A 16,740-nucleotide genomic window follows, 5' to 3' on the forward strand; every position below is an offset into this window, starting at 1 on the left:
TACAGCGCTGCAACTTTCTCGCTCAGGGGTGTGAACCCCCCCCCCCCCCCCGAGCGCAGGAAGTTACAGCGCTGTAAAGCGCCAGTGTAAACAGTGCCCAGAGCTGGGAGCTAATCCCCTCGGGGAGGTGGAGTACCTGTAGCGCTGGGAGAGCTCTCTCCCAGCACTGGCGCAGCGACCACACTTGCACTTCAAAGCGCTGCCGCGGGAGCGCTCCCGCAGCAGCGCTTTGGAGTTTTGAGTGTAGCCAAACTCTTTGTTCTGACACAAGCACCTTTCCCAGACCCAAAGAAAAGCTCAGTGTAAGCTCGAAAGTTCGTTTTTTGCCAACCGAAGTTGGTCCAAATGATCAATAAAAGATTACCTCACCCACCTTGTCTTTCTAATTCTTACGTTGAGTCATTCTGTTTTTGTATTGCAGATTTTGTTAAATGGAGGCATAGTTGATGGGAGAGAAATCAAAGGATTGAATACTAGTGATTGGGCATGGAGTTTAACTGCATTTTTATCAGGACACTGTGTGGTGGTGGTTTGATGTAATTACAGTGGCTTTTAGAGATAGGAAGGGTAGAAGAACAGATTGAGTCACAGTAATTATTTGTCATTGCTCACTCATGACTGCTGTCTGACTCAGGCTTACTCTCTCTCTAGCTGTGTGAAGAACTGTTTGAGCAAATCAATGACAACAGTAATGAGGAGATGTCCTATTCTGTGGAGGTGAGTACACTGGTGGACTGAGGCATGTTCCTGTTAGTAGGTATGAAGCTGCTTATCCGAAGAAGCTGCTACATCGTTGATATTGTTTTCTGCTTCATATGTTCATGAACACTTGACTCCCCTTTCTCACCTGACACAAATGTATGAACAAAGCCTTTCTAAGGTAAACTAGTCTGTATGAATATGGATTCAGGGCCTGAAAAGCCTTAAAATGAACTTGAGAACATTTTATCACTATTGGTTGGGAAACCTATTCGGTGTGTTCTCTAAGTTGCCTTTAGTCATTACTTCAGTTCTTATTAAATGTAGGCCTAGTTTAGAATATCTGATGTTGCAATCTTATGCAGGAATTTTCTGTTAGCCTGCTCCTGGGGGGTGCCATTCTCTTCCATAAGTTCATCCAGGATATGTACTGGAAAAAAACGGGGCTCAGTCTATAACATTCTCTTCCTGTCCAGCTGACCAAACTAGTCCTCTGTGCTAAGCCCTAGAACAAAGGATATTTCCAGGCTACTAGCCAAATGAATGTGCAGGAAGATCTGTATGTTTGGAGTTGGCAAAGGATTAAAATGTGGACTGTAAAAATAACACTTTGGTTGGCAGATCTGCTCCGTGTGTTTAGCTATAATTGCTCACGTTCCAGACAAATAAGTCTATTCCTGTTAGTCTCCAAGTCAGCACAATTAAGAGATAATCAGCTGGATTCTCTTCTGGGTCACACACCAAGTTCTGACTTCAGAATCTTTTCATACAGATGGTGATGGGGTAAATCAGAGTGCAGCTTGAGTCGCAGGGCTTGGCTACACTTGAGAGTTGCAGCGCTGGTGGAGGCTTTCCAGCGCTGCAACTTAGTAACTGTCCACACCTGCAAGGCACATCCAGCGCTGCAACTCCCTGGCTGCAGCGCTGGCTGAACACCTGGTCTGCTTGGGGTGTAGTGAGTGCAGCGCTGGTGATCCAGCGCTGCTCATCAAGTGTGGACACACACCAGCGCTGTTATTGGCCTCCAGAGTATTAGCAGATATCCCAGAATGCTTTTAACTAAATTACTCTTTGTTTTGTTATGCAGCCTCTCTTTGTTTTGTTGTGAACTCGGAGCTCCGGTGCTCCAGGAGCTGCTTATCTAAAAAACAAACACAGCTCCTGTTTGCTGTGATCAATCTGTACCTGACTGTGAACAATCAAATGACATAACCCCTGTGAATGAGGCAGGCAGGGAGTGAGTGTTTGCTTGACAGAGAAACAGCGGGGGCAGAGGGGAGAAAGGGAGTGCGTTGGATGCAGGCTGTTTGCAGTTAAGAGTTAAGAGTAAGGGGTCGGGAACATTTTCTGATTTTGCAAGGCAGGAAGCTAACACACAGTGTTGGCTCCAAAAATCCACTCTCTCTCTCCCCCGCTCCCTGTCACACTACACCCCACCCCACCCCCCTCTTTTGAAAAGCACTTTGTTGCCACTTGAACGCTGGGATAGCTGCCCATAATGCATCACTCCCAACAGCGCTGCAAATGTGGCCACACACCAGCGCTGGTAGCTGTGTGTGTGGCCACACACCAGCGCTGTTCCTACACAGCTGGATGACCAGCGCTGTAAACTCCCAGTGCTGCAACTCTCAAGGGTAGCCAAGCCCTCAGCTCCAAGAGTGAGATTGCAGGGCATTTAGTAAAATGATCTTTTAAATGTGTAAACTAAACAAATTTAACAATTAGACAATATTTGTGGAACTCAAATCAATTTTTAGTTTTTCAGAGCAGACCCCATTTTAACCGACTCTTTTGAACTGAATGTTACTTATAAAAATTTAGAACCTGTTTGCACAAGGAATTTGGTTGATAGTATTAGAACTTCGAGATGACTGTCTTTATCTGACTTGATCCACAATCTTTAGAATGCTCTCTTCTTTTCAGAAGCAAGGTGGATGAGGGTAATATCTTTTTTTTTGACCAACTTCTTTTGGTAAGAGAGACAAGCTCTTTAGCTCATACAGTGCTCTTCTTCAGGTCTCATCTTTTCCTATAGCTTCCTGAAATTAGTAACTTTCTCAACCTATCTTTCTCATTTGGGGTCAGAGTATGCAATTGGGAAAAATGTGAAAACTCTAAAAGGAAAAATATTTGCACTGATTTTAATGGACCAGTTAACATAAAACAGAATAATGTGCTGCAGGCTCTGAAATAAAGAAATCAAATCCAACTTAATTTGTTTTTGTATCCATTTCTTTTAAGTAAGCAGATGACTCCAGCTTTTAGTGAATTCTAAAGCTGTGAAAAAGCTACTGATTTACAGTTAGGAAAGTTAGTCAGCTTAATAGGTTTTAAAGCATTGGGTCACTTTGGAACTTGAACTTAATCAGAGGGTGGGAATGTCACTGGGACAGCATGCTTAGTACTTTTGAAAGGAAAGAGCAACGTACTTTCAAACTGTTTCCACTATTTGATGCAAGAATGGATGATGAGTCCAGAGAGAGCTGTGTAAGGAAGCCAGAAAAATGATCTTCATTGTTATGGAAGGCTCTGAAAGTGGATATGGGATGAACTGGGTAGGGGAAAGGCTAGAACTGGGTTGCGGAAATTATGTATATGTTAAAATAAACATTTGCTTGTGCAACAGTGTCCCACTTGATATTTTAAGTTCCTTTGTCTCTGGGTTTTGGTCTTGGTTTAGATATTTGGGGTTCCTTTTTGTATTTCTAAAACTGCTGCTTCCATCTGAATTCTTCCCACAGAACGAAAGTGAATAATTTACTGTTCCATTTAATATTTTGGATGCTGAAGTCACTAAGTACCTATTAACATGAGATAAGCGTGGTGCCCTGAGAAACATGCCAATTAAAAATTACGCTCTTAAGAGAATTTTAGCTCTGTAATTGTGCTGGAGTTAGTGTGCAAGTCTGACATGTAACTATAGTTGGCATTGTCAGCGCATTGGAGGCTTGGGATTTTTATCTGGCCTGCAGTGTGTGCTGCTTTAAATACTAGAGAGCCAAAAGTGGCATGATTGAACATTAAACCCCATATTCTGCTGTATCTCAAAGATATATTTTACTAACTCTTCATTTCATCATGGAACCTACATAAGTAGTGGATTTGAATTAGGTGGCACAATTTCTGGAAAGTAAGATCCACAGCACAGATATTAGTTTGGACCAACCAGGAAAAAGTTGAGGAGAGAAACTGCTATGGATAGAAAGTGTGAAGCTTACATTTTAGACTTAATGTGGGATTGCTCTCACCTTCTCCTCATCAGTGTGTCAAGCTGCCACATATCTTAATTGTGGATGCACCTTTTAACTGAAGGACTCCTTCCTAATGGTGGTGCTCTAAAATGCTGCAGAGCTTCACTCAATAGAAAATGAGGCCTTCAAGACCTGTAAATTATCCGTGCAAATCTATTCACAGGTCAGTTACATGGAGATTTATTGTGAGAGAGTCAGAGATTTATTGAACCCGAAGAACAAGGGGAACTTGCGGGTGCGAGAGCACCCTCTGCTCGGACCCTATGTGGAGGACCTGTCCAAGTTAGCAGTCACCTCTTATACAGACATTGCAGACCTCATGGATGCTGGGAACAAAGCCAGGTTGGTTATGATGTGGATGTGCACTCAGTACCAGTTGGGGTGGTGGTGGTGGTCTTGCTCCACATCTGGGACCATGATGTATAGTGCCAGTTTTGAAATCCCCTTTGTGCAGCTCTTGTCATACGTGGAGCTAGAACTTGCTTTAAAAATTGCTAAAGGAATTAAACCTGGTATGAAAATACACTTTGGTGCATTAATGCAATTTATAGGCAAACACTAATTTGTAATATGAAATGGTTTCGCAAGTCATTTTATTGATGCCTTATGTTTGCAATAGCTTTTGGTAAAATACGTTAGTAGTTGCAGTTCCTTCTGGTAACATGCCTTTTAATTTTAGCTTTCTCTGTATACAAAAATACAGTGATAAATCTGTTAAAATAAAATCTACTTCTAGCCTCCCAAAAGATGAGGAACAGTAAAGTTGGCCTGTCAGCCATACTCTCTGGTTGGTTAATCCATATAGCAGGCTGTGGAGAAAGAAAGGATGATGTAACGAGGCTGGTACAGAGGGGAGAGTGGGGGTAGCATTAGGGAAGCACAGGTAATTGTGTAGATTGACAGTACTCCATATAAACTGTTCAGATAACTGCAGTTGCAGCATGGAGCCTACTGATCATTTTAAAAAAATGAAATGTAACTTTTTATTTTTTAGGACTGTGGCAGCTACAAACATGAATGAAACAAGTAGCCGCTCTCACGCTGTGTTTACGATTGTCTTTACTCAGAAGAGACATGACACAGAAACCGACCTTTGCACGGAGAAGGTAGAGGAGTGAGGAAAACTGACCATCACCTTAATATTGCTTTCCGTTACCTCATTTTACTGGGGGTGGAAGTAGGAATTCTCTCATCATGATGTACTTCTCTGGGGGAGAATTTACTTATATGCCATATCAACCCTGTCAGAGCACTTTTTTTTTTGGGCTGGGCTGTGTTCCTAAACTGTGTTTGAAGTAGTGGCTGAGATGGGTGAAACAGGAATGGCAAAGATATAGAGGTGGTGGGGTGGGGAGGAGGCAGGAAAGTAAACCCAGAAAGATGGATCTGGAATGAGCTGGGAAGTACAATTTCCTCCTGCTTGTACACAGAAGCTTCACTGTTTCTGCTTAGCAGGGCCTAACTAATTGCTGCCTCATTAACTATCCTCTGCAGCCTCTCTCAGGCATAGGCCAGCTTTAGTGATACTCAGGCAAAACAAAACAGGTGGAATTTTCATGTTAAAAGGAAGTACATTCTATATGAGGGGAGATGTTTGGCCTTGCTGTTGGTTTGGTAGTGGAAGAGCAAAGAGGCTCTGTGTGCAAAAGTGACTATATAAAAAAAGTGTGTATTTTGGGTCAGATCTGTTACCTGTGCTGACAAAACCCAAGTTTTTCCCTCCTGAATTGTTTTGGCTCTTCAGGGTTATGGGATAGTGACCTGCATTCTATTCTGCTGTTGTCCCAGTTCTTTATTACTTATTTTTCATATACAAATATGAATAAAACATAGCATGCCTTTTTTTTCTTTCTAGATCCTAGGTTATTTGCAGCACTAGCTATTAAATTATCTTTTGACTCAGTTTGCTCTGGAAGTCCTTACATACTTATGAAACAATAGTCTTTCTTTTAGCTATTTTTCAGAGTGTAGCTGTACTTTAAAACAGAATATATTTATCCTAATGCAGAAACAACTTTGCTTCTCTGAAATTGATTGCCAGTGAAAACAGTACAGCTGTAGAATCTGTAGCAGGCTATAGTGATTTTGGACAGTAGAATACTTTCATGCATCATGGGGTATCAGACTTATTTTTCTCTTCTAATTCCACCAGAACAAGTACTGACTATTGCTGTGTTCCCTCTTTAGGTCAGCAAGATTAGCCTTGTGGATCTAGCTGGGAGTGAGAGAGCAGACTCAACTGGTGCCAAAGGGACTCGATTAAAGGTAATGGGATTGCGTTGGGCCACTGCTGTATGGAGGAAGGAGAAAATGGTGCATTAGTCTGATGTCTGAGGATACTCCACTATTTGGTGGAGGAGGGATACTCTTCTGCTTATTAAGTAATGAATGGAGGAGAAAATAACTAAAATAAGAATATAAAAAATTCAGTCCTGTCAAAGATCCAGAACTTCAACCCCATTGATCAATGATGCTGTGGAATAACAACAATTTGATTTTTTTTTTTAATCTTTCTATGGCTGGTGTAATGGGTATGTTACAATAGTCCTTTGTGCTTGAACACATTAGCTATTGTGCAAAAATGAGACCTCTTTGGTATGCTGTCTAGATCCAAAGAGGCCCCCTATTTTCAGAGACTGATTGTTTGCGTGATTGCGATACTTAAAAGACAAACATAACACACTGCATGAAAATGCTGGTGGGTTCTGTTTTAATTCTGATATTTTAAAATATCTACCTTTGCCTTCACTAATGTGTGATTTTTTTTATTTTTTTTTTAAATATATGGTGGGTGTGTAAGGGTTATTTCTCCATGAAGTAGCTTTTTTAGACTGGTAACCCATGTTTTGGTCAAGCTTTAGATCAGGGGTCTCAAACATGCGGCCCGCGGAGCTCTTCCCTGCGGCCCGCGGAGCTCCCCCAGTTACTTCCTGTCGCTGCCAAACTCCCCTCACCCCCGCCCCCCTCCCCGAGTTATTTTCTGTGCCTAAGCTCCCCGCGCGCTGCTCCCCAATGTTTGGGGCCGGGTCTCTCCCCTGGCCCCACCTGCCGCCCCCATGCGCCTCCCCCCAGTGTCTCCCGGCCCCCACTTGCTGCCCCCTCACCGCCAGGGAGCCTGCCCGGGAGCTCACGCTGACTCCACTCCTCGGCTATGCCGGCTTCCGGCATCACCTGCTGCCGCAGGGTCCTAGCGCCCCCCTGCACTAGGGCCAGAGCAGGCTGCCCTTCCCCTGCACCTTCTGCCCTAGTCCTGAGACTCTCCAATGCCTCAAACCCCTCACCCTCAGCCCCACAGCCCTCACCCCTGCACCTCCTCCTATCCCCAAACTCCGTCCCAAAGCCTGCACCCCCACCCCCTGCCGCAGCCTGGAGCCTGCACCGAGCACAGAGCCTGCACTCCAGACCCCCTCCCCCACCCAAACTCCCTCCCAGAGCCTTAGGCAGTAAATCTAAGTGCGTGTTTTGTCCTTTGAGTGAGGTGCATTACTGAGTGTATATATTTATTAAAACTGCTTGGAAATGACTTCGTCCAAAAAAAGAACACTCATGAAAGAAAAGAGAGTTTTCCAAGACAAATGGGAGAATTTATATTTTTTCACAGAGGTAAAAGATAAAATTCAATGCCTTATTTGTCAGCAAACGATTGCTGTTCCCAAGGAGTATAACGTGCGTCGGCACTATGACACGATGCACCGTGAAAAATATGATGCATTCACCGGAAAAATCCGAGAGGAAAAAGTTCAGCAACTTAAAGCAGCATTTGCCAAGCAAAGAAATTTATTTTCAGGGATTAACAAGTCTAGCGAAGATTCAGTAAGAGCAAGTTTTGTGATAAGCGAAATGATAGCTAAATCATCGCGACCTTTTACAGAAGGCTTATTCATAAAAGAATGTCTTATGAAGGCCAGTGAAATTTTATGTCCTGATAGGAAGAAAGTTTTTGAAGGCATAAGCTTGTCTGCAAATACAGTTGCCTGCAGGATAACGGATTTAGCTGATAATGTGCAAAAACAATTGATTCAAGTGGCAAAAGACTTTGAAGTATTTTCAATTGCTCTTGATGAGAGTACAGATGTATCAGATACCGCACAGTGTGCAGTGTTCATTAGAGGTGTGGACTGCAATTTGAATATAACTGAAGAATTGCTAGACTTAATACCACTGAAGGGTACCACAACGGGACGTGACATATTTCAAGGATTGGAAGAGTGCATTGAAAAAGCTGCGCTGCCATGGAACAAACTCGTATCTTTGGCTACGGACGGTGCGCCATCAATGTGCTCTGAAAACATTGGTGTGGTTGGATTATTGAAGACCAAACTGAACAGCCTCAATATACCAGGAATTAGCTTCACCAGTATACATTGTATTTTGCACCAAGAAGCCCTGTGTAGTAAAAGTCTACAAATGAAAGAAGTTATGGATGTAGTTGTTAAAACTGTTAATTTTATACGTGCACGAGGGCTGAATCACAGACAGTTCACTTCTTTTCTAGCAAGTATGGACAGTGAATATGGGGAACTTCTGTATCACACTCAAGTTAGATGGCTGAGTCGTGGAAATGTTTTGAAGCGTTTTTTTGCACTTAAAGAGGAGATTGATTCCTTCATGAAAATGAAAAACAAGGAGGTTCCACAGCTTGCTGATTCCACTTTTATCTGCAACCTTGCTTTTCTAACAGATGTAACTGATCACCTGAATGCACTGAACTTGAAACTTCAGGGTAGAAAACAGGTGATAACACAGATGTATGACAGTATTAAGTCATTCAAAGTCAAGCTTACTTTATGGGGGAAACAGCTGACTGCTGGCAATTTGGTCCATTTCTCAACTCTGAATTCCTTAGGAAAAGTTGAACCCAAATCCTTGAAAGAATATGCAGAGATCATTTCTAACTTACACAAACGGTTTGATGTGCGGTTTAAAGATTTCAAGGCACTTGAACCACATTTTCAATTTTTTTCCACACCATTTGCTGTTGAAATTGACAATGTTGCAGAGGAAATGCAGATGGAGTTAGTGGAGCTTCAGTGTGACACGATTTTGAAGCAGAAGTATACAGATGTTGGAATTCCAGAATTCTACAGGTTTCTTTCACAAGAAAGATTTCCCATGTTGTTCTCTGCTTCTGCAAGGATAATGGCAATGTTTGGAAGTACATATATATGTGAACAGTTTTTCTCTTCCATGAAGATTAACAAATCTGTGTTAAGGTCAAGGCTCACTGATGAACATTTGCAAGCAACACTGAGATTGGTTTCGTCTCAGGATATCAAACCTAATATTGATGCTCTGGTTGATGCAAAACGCTGCCAGCTAAGTGGCCAAAAATGAAATGACTGTCAAAATTAGCACTGACGTTTCACATTACAGTTAAAGAAGTTAATAAAAAAGTTAATAAATTAACTTTTAATAGCATACTATATTTTAATACTATACTACTATATTACTCTTCATTTTTTTTTCTGCCTACCTCCAGGCGCTTCCCGCCGCCAAACAGCTGTTGGTGGCGCTTAGCACTTTCCAGGAGGCAGGGGGGAGGAGCGGGGAGCCGCGCGCTTAGGGGAGGAGGTGGAGAAGAGACAGGGCAGGGGCGGGGCCTCATGGAAGGGGTGGATTGGGGGTGTGGCCAGGGGCAGCAAGGGGGTGTGTCAGTGATGCGGCCCTCGGGCCAATGCACTAGTCCTCATGCGGCCCTCGGGGTCATTTGAGTTTGAGACCCCTGCTTTAGATGATAAAATTAGTGGAGGTACCTGTGTGATGAACGAATGTTAAGACCCAGATCATCATGGCAGTGTGATCACAGTAAAACTAACTTTATTGTAAATCTAAGACATCTACTTTCACAATGACACTTGCCATGATCTCCAGCTCCTTTTAGTCTGGACCAGAGTTCCTGTTTGAGTAGTGTGAATCACCACATCAAATGATTGTCTTTCCAGGAAGGAGCGAACATCAACAAGTCTCTCACAACACTGGGCAAAGTAATTTCAGCCTTGGCAGAAGTGGTAAGTACAGTATTGCATCTATCTAGAGGAAGTTGTCATCTTTACAAACTTTCCACTGCTTGGTAATATTCTGGAACAGCCAGAGTCCATATAGTCCAGCCAGGCCCTTCCATCTACTTTGCTAACCTCTGTACTTGGCCTAGCTGAGCCTTTTTTTATTTTATTTTATTGATTGATTGATAGATACGTGCAAGGTTGTTAATACCTATTAATCTCATAGGTTCTGGTGTAGGACTTGCTCACAGTAAGACAGGAACATTGATTTACTTAGCCAAGAAGAAGGCTTGAAGTACAAATGTTTGTAGGCTTTTGCATAAAATTTGTAAGAAGTAAAGCAAATAGAGGACATGTTTACATATTGAATGTTGTGCTTTTTTTTATTTTTTATTTTTTTTAAAGCAGGCATATTTTTTTGTTTAAAAGAAGAGCTTTATACATCCTGTTGGGAGTTTCCTTGATTTGAATGATAAGGGGTTGTATGCGATCATTTGGTCTTTGGGTTATTCTATTGTAAAACTGAAATTTTATCCTGATGGTGTCTAAACTGCAGGAAAGTACCCTATAATCTAAACAGGTAATCAAAGAGTAGCATAAAAATGCTTTCTTTTTACTTCTTCCATTGCAGTTGCAATGGAACAGCATGTTGGAAAAGCTGCTGCTGCTGTGCACTTAAGTTACAGAACATTTAACCTTTGGGACAGTCTGACTGGACTTAAGTGCTTTCTAATTAATTTAAGTGCTCTCTGGAAGATTAAATTCTCATTCATTTGGTTCCTCAGAAAAGCAATATTCGATGCATATCCTTCAGCGTAACAATTTAAATGGTCTAGTCTGTCTTGTTGATATGCTCATCTTGTGTTCTTTCTTCCTCTTCCTTTAATGCTTTCAACTTTAGGATAACTGCACCAATAAGGTATGGTGGGGCTGAGTAACCATGAATCTTAAGTCCTAGTAGACTGATATAGAGTCAGATGCACTTCACCTGGGAAACCAAGAGCAGGGATCTGTCAAGAGCTTCCATGACAATTTGATTTGGGTTGTAGACTGAACTTTTCTTAGTGAAGAGGCTTATTGGCATGACTATGAAGTAATGAGGAAAAAGCAGTACTAAAACTCAAAATAAAAATGTTCTTCTTAGGGTTGGGGAAGAGAGAAAAATGCAGGTATAATGAATGTTTAAGAATAAATAAAATTTTATAGTACATACCTGCTCCTGATTTGTGGGTGACGTTTTTCTTAGGAATACTTAATATCTGAACGTCTTTGCTTACTACAAGTGGTTTTCCATACTCTTTTCCTTCACACCAAAGGATGCCTCACAGGTTGCAGTTTATGCTAACCTTATAAAATTGCCATGAAAATTTACAAGCCTTGATGTGCAGTTTTTACTCATTTTACTTGTCCATCAAAAGGTTACTCACCTGAGGCAAGTAGGGGAAAATTATTTTTATAAGGCTGCTACTCTTGTGCAGTAATCACCTTTTGAGTGTTAGTAAGATGACTTTCACATAACATCTAGTCAAAACTACTATTGCACAATCAAATCTTACATTAATAGTGTCTTGTAGAATTAAACTTTTGGCAGTACTTGAAACAAGGTGTATGTCTCCTAACTTCCCTCCCTGCTCTCTTGCACATGTCAGCAGATGACAAAGTACCCCGTTCTGCAGAGATGTTTCATGGATGACCCCTAATTGCTGCTCATATATCAAAATCAAGTTGGGGAGCTAAGAAGGGTGGGGAATGGAAAATATTTACAGTGGAATGTGTAGGGAAGTCTGTTCCTTGCCCGCAAAAGATTTCTTCTTATAACCTTTTATAAAGACTTTGATTGACAGAATGCTTCGGGAGCTGTCTGCATTGTGAGCTTGTTTTGTTTGACCAGTCCCCAATCCCACTAATCTGCAGTCAGGTACAAGGCTACTTAAAAAAAAAAAAATAAAACAAAACACCCTTAGTGCTCATGCTTCTAATTGCGTTGACTCAGTCTTACTGTCCTTTGTGACCTCTCCCTTGTCCTCACATTTCCTAATCATCTTTGCGTTTTCCTGAGTCACTTATTAAATGTCCTTCCACCTGTGTCCCTCCAGCCCTGTCTTTCCAAATTGCTTCTCTGGCTTTCCAGAAAAGCATAAAGTCCAACAACCTCAAAGGGAAAGTGGGTTTTAGCTTGAGAGCCTTTCCCTTGTGTATTAAGATTTATTGTTGTCTAAATTTAAAAATCCTGATACTAGTTCTGGAGAATTTAACCACTGTATGGATTTTTTTCTCCATATGCAGAATAACCCTTCCTTTAAGGAGTATTCTGAGCAAGTCATGTGGGCTCATTATCCGTTGCATTCCTACTGTGAGACTGTCAGGAGAGTTTTTAAAATTGCAACAAATAAAATATTTATACCGGCTCATGGAGTGTTAATTGCAATGGCATTTAACATCCAAAGAAAACAGTAGTTCTGTGTCCAAGTACAGATTGCATGGGATTTTTTAATGATGCAAAAGTCAGTAATGTTTCTGTGTGGAAGCAGGGCTGTTCATCCTGTTTGGTTCCCTCACCTGTCCATTTATATAAATGTTTATTTTATGCTTTCTGGTTAGCTTCTGATTGTACTTCAAATCTGATAAAAAAGTAGCTTGTGAAAACACTACCTAGATAGATCACTATTTGGTGGAGGAGGGATAATGCAGCCAAAGGACTTGTATTGCAATTTATGGATGAAGGAAATAAAATCAGAGAGAGTAAAGTAGTTGGGCAGAAATATTAAAAGTAAGGGAAATGGAGGAACTACATTTACAGTGTGTGTTTGGTTCAGCTTATGATGTCGCTGTTGGTAGTGTTTAATTTTTCAGTCCTTTGGCTCATAGCATTAAGATGACCAGATAGCAAATGTGAACAATCAATACTTCTTTTTTGGGGTGGGGGGGTGGAGGTATACTTGTGTATGTAAAGCAAAGCCCCTAACATCTGGACAGTCCTGATAATATCTGGACATCTGGTCATCCTACATAGCATCCACTGTCTTCTATCTCTTTAGAGTTTATACCTCTTTCATTTCTCATTTTCCCCTCTTGATCTGCTCTCGTCTAATCACATTTCCCCAACTGCTCCTTTTTCTTACCCTAAAGTTCCTTTATCATCTTCATAGTCTGTTATATACCTTTTCCAAAGGTCAGTACAGTATCCCTCCTTTAATATTCTGTATGGACTCTGAGGTATGGCTTTACCAGCCCTGTTGTCCAGCATCTTAATCTTTTCTTCTGATCTGTGCTCTGATTCTCTTGTGTGTATAGCAGCCCCTTCAACTGCTGCCAGACACTGACATGATCACCCCAGATTCTTAGTCTAATCAGCAATTTGCAGCCTGCCACAGAGATTAAGTTCCACTACTTCTTCCAACCTTGTTCTCATTGCATTCAACTTTCTACAATAAACTGCATATACTTTTCCATCTCCTTGAAAGATTAAAGCATCTAAGAAAAGAGATCTGTTCAATTATGATTTCTATCGTTTTCCTAAACTCAATTTTTAATTTTCCAGGTACTATTGTTCAGTAATAAGTGTCTCTCTTTTGTAGAGTAAAAAGAAGAAGAAGACAGACTTTATTCCATACAGGGATTCTGTGCTAACGTGGCTACTTCGGGAAAATCTAGGTATGACTAATCTGACTCTGCCAATATTTCCCTCCATTTTCATGTGTTTCAAAGCAATTTTCTGCCATAATCCATTGTATGATATGGGTATAAATATGGAATTATCTATTTTTAAGTCATATTATTGTTAGAGCTGTTTTATTTACACTGGGTTTACTTATTACTGCTTTGTGTAATTTTGTTGAACACTCTGTAATATGGATATTGTTTAGGCTGGGAAATACTGACATTCAAGAATATACTCATTACAAGGTGCCAGTGCAGCTTCATTTAAAACCTTGCTTGTTCATTATAGGTGGAAACTCCAGAACTGCCATGGTTGCTGCTCTGAGTCCCGCAGATATCAACTATGATGAAACTTTGAGCACTTTAAGGTAATGAGTGGAAATGTTTGGCTTTCAGCTCAGGTATCTAGGTGCCCATCCTTCCTATCGTGAAATATGCATTAGGCAAAACTGAATGTTCCAGGGGACTACACTATGTATTGTAAAATCCATCATTCTAAAGTGAACCCCAATCCTGTGGTGTGTGAACAAGAGGAGAGGGTGTAGTTGCTTCACTTAATCAGGTAAGTTTAGTTTGACCAGTTCCAAGTTATCTGTACTTATAGATGAGGATGAAATTTCTGTCTAATGGTGCAAAAGAGAAATAATCTTATCCGTGAAGAGAACCCAGTTTAAAATGGCTTCACTGGTAATACCTAGGCCTGATTTCTCAAAGATGTTGAGTACCTACAACTTCAGTGAAGTCTAAGGAGTAGCTGGAGCTTAAAACCTTTTCAGTGTGGCCCCTGCTGCTTACGCTACAGCACTTCTGAGGTAAAGCTGCTTGATCCAGCATCTTGTTAGAGTCTGAAATAACGGCAGGGCCTTGTATAGGACTGTAGAGAGTTGCTGTATATGTCCCATAAAAACCCAAACTAGTATGTCTTTTGGCTGCTTTCAGATATGCAGATCGTGCAAAGCAGATCAAATGCAATGCTGTTATCAATGAAGACCCCAATGCCAAGCTGGTGCGTGAGCTGAAGGAGGAGGTGACGAGGCTCAAGGATCTCCTGCGTGCCCAAGGGCTAGGAGATATTATTGATAGTAAGTGGGTTAAGCAGTCCAGTCCTTTCCATCATGGGGCTGTGCTCTGCTGCAGGAACTAAACTAATTACCAAGGCCCTAGAGCTGGAGAAAGCTGGGTTTGTGCGGGAAGGGGGTGTAGTCATTAAATTAAATTGTGAAGTACTGAAATTTTTAATTTTTTCACATGCTTTGGTGAGTGGTTGTCTCTATCCCCTTCTGTAAATAACATGTCCTAGCACCTTTTTATGTTCCTGCTACATCAGATTCAAACTCTGCTCCTCTGTCTGTTGCCTGCAAAGAAAATCTTGAGGATGCTGTCTTGGATTTGTCCTGTTTTTCTTTGAGAATTTGGGCTGTGACTTAATTCCTTTTACAGGAGATGCCTTTAAGATGAGTGTTAGTTTTTGTGGCAAACTGGTTTTCCTTTAGTTCATAGTAGAAAAAATCTCTGTTTAAAATATATGTAAAGAGTGAATGTTTTTTATCTGACTTGCAGTGCTTATTTTCCTGTGAAGGGAAGACCCTGATTTAATCACAGGCAATGGTGAAGTGTGTAACTTGTATGTATCTTCTGTTATTTGTTCAAGAGAATAGATTAAGGAAAAAAAAAAACTCAGTTCAGATTCAAAAGTGTTCACATTTGATGCAGTCTTTGTTTTAGGTTCAAAAACAGAACTTTCTGTTAGATTGGAACAAATCCAAACAAAAAATTATATGTGAAATTGAAAACTTTTTGTTCTTTCAAATGCCAAGTATTCTCTTCCCTTTCTGTGTCACTGTTGATCCTGAACTTTGACCCTTGTTGTATTTTCCCTCTTGCTTCCCTTCAGTTGATTCAATCGGAGATGATTACTCTGGAAGTGGAGGCAAATGTGTGTATTGTGTGGTTCTATAGCTCTTACTTGCTAATCTGCTTCTGCTGGGCCAGCTTTTAACTGAGCTTTGCATGCCAGCATTCCTCACAGGGAAATCCCAGACAGAGCAGTTACTGCAGAGTATTATTTCGTGAAAATGAAATGAACCTCCATCTCCCTTACTGAGCCATCCTTTGGTTAAAGCACAAAGTTGAAACCACTCTTTAATATGTCTGTTGCTTCCTTGTTTTGGGGAGACTGAGAGGATGGTTATATTTCAACCTGTATTTTTGTTACAAATAATGGTTCTGATTTGAACTTCCAAAATCTATTTCTTTTAGAATATTTTTTCAAGTTCATAAGTTAAACTGGTTCCCTTCCCCCTGGACATGACTTAGCCTCATGACTTATTTTCTTACCCAGAATGTGTTTTAATATTTTACATTTTGAGAATTGATTCTTTAAACTAAAGTAAAATGAAACAATAACAATTTCCTCCAAGGGAATGTTTCTTTGATAGCCTCTGCACATGTGTGGTGTTGGGTGCTTTGTGCTGATAGCAATCTTTGTTTGAACTCTTATTTGTCTAGAACAGATTTGTTTTCCTCCTAAGGAAGGAATCTTAATGTGAGGAAACTGATAAGGATTAGATAGTAGGCTCTGACATTCAGTATAACAGCACTTTCCTTTCTGACCTCACCAACTATTTCTGTAAAAGGGAGTGTACCTCCTTCTTTATAATCCACCTTTAGAGAAATATCTTGCTTCTGTGAACCGATGGATTCTCTGTAGATTTTTTTTGGGGTGGGGGCGGGAGAAGGCAAGTCTCAAGCAGACTTTATTTTGTTTTAGACCTTGCCTATGCCCTTTTCAAAAGCCCTTGCTCACCCCAAAACAATACTGACTGGAAGAGATCTGTCTGAAATTTCCTGAACTCAGATACTGGTAGTGTAAAGACTCAGCCTGGCCTTCCTTTTCTGGTGCTGCTTAAAGCTTGTTGCCTAAAAATCTGTCATCTCCATGAGCAGCTGCAGCATCACCCACAGAAATGTGCATGATGTTGAGAGAGAGGTTCTGTATGGACTCAGCAACAGCCAAAGCGATTGCAAATGCTACCTCCTTTGTCCCTTGGGAGTGCATGTGCCCATTGGCCTTTCAAGACCCCATCCTTCCTGCTCTGTCCTACCTGCTTGCCTCCACCTGGCAGCTC

General features: G+C 41.1%; 1 protein-coding gene across 7 annotated transcripts in view; it reads left to right on the forward strand.

Moving 5' to 3' along the window:
- The window catches only part of KIF1B (kinesin family member 1B), a 141,684-nt gene that overhangs the window by 40,901 nt on the left and 84,043 nt on the right, over positions 1 to 16,740 (forward strand). For 5 of the 7 annotated variants that reach the window (XM_044996310.1, XM_044996303.1, XM_044996306.1 and 2 more), the window contains exons 5-13: positions 652 to 717; positions 4,114 to 4,292; positions 4,945 to 5,056; positions 6,138 to 6,215; positions 9,893 to 9,958; positions 10,854 to 10,871; positions 13,531 to 13,606; positions 13,902 to 13,980; positions 14,552 to 14,694. In XM_044996310.1, the coding sequence (XP_044852245.1) occupies positions 652 to 717; positions 4,114 to 4,292; positions 4,945 to 5,056; positions 6,138 to 6,215; positions 9,893 to 9,958; positions 10,854 to 10,871; positions 13,531 to 13,606; positions 13,902 to 13,980; positions 14,552 to 14,694 (817 nt within the window). The remainder of the gene's footprint in view (positions 1 to 651; positions 718 to 4,113; positions 4,293 to 4,944; positions 5,057 to 6,137; positions 6,216 to 9,892; positions 9,959 to 10,853; positions 10,872 to 13,530; positions 13,607 to 13,901; positions 13,981 to 14,551; positions 14,695 to 16,740) is intronic. The other 2 variants (XM_044996309.1, XM_044996308.1) reach the window with 1 other exon arrangement.

The sequence above is a fragment of the Mauremys mutica genome, chromosome 21 (assembly GCF_020497125.1).
Source record: "Mauremys mutica isolate MM-2020 ecotype Southern chromosome 21, ASM2049712v1, whole genome shotgun sequence".
Classification (NCBI taxonomy): domain Eukaryota; kingdom Metazoa; phylum Chordata; order Testudines; family Geoemydidae; genus Mauremys; species Mauremys mutica.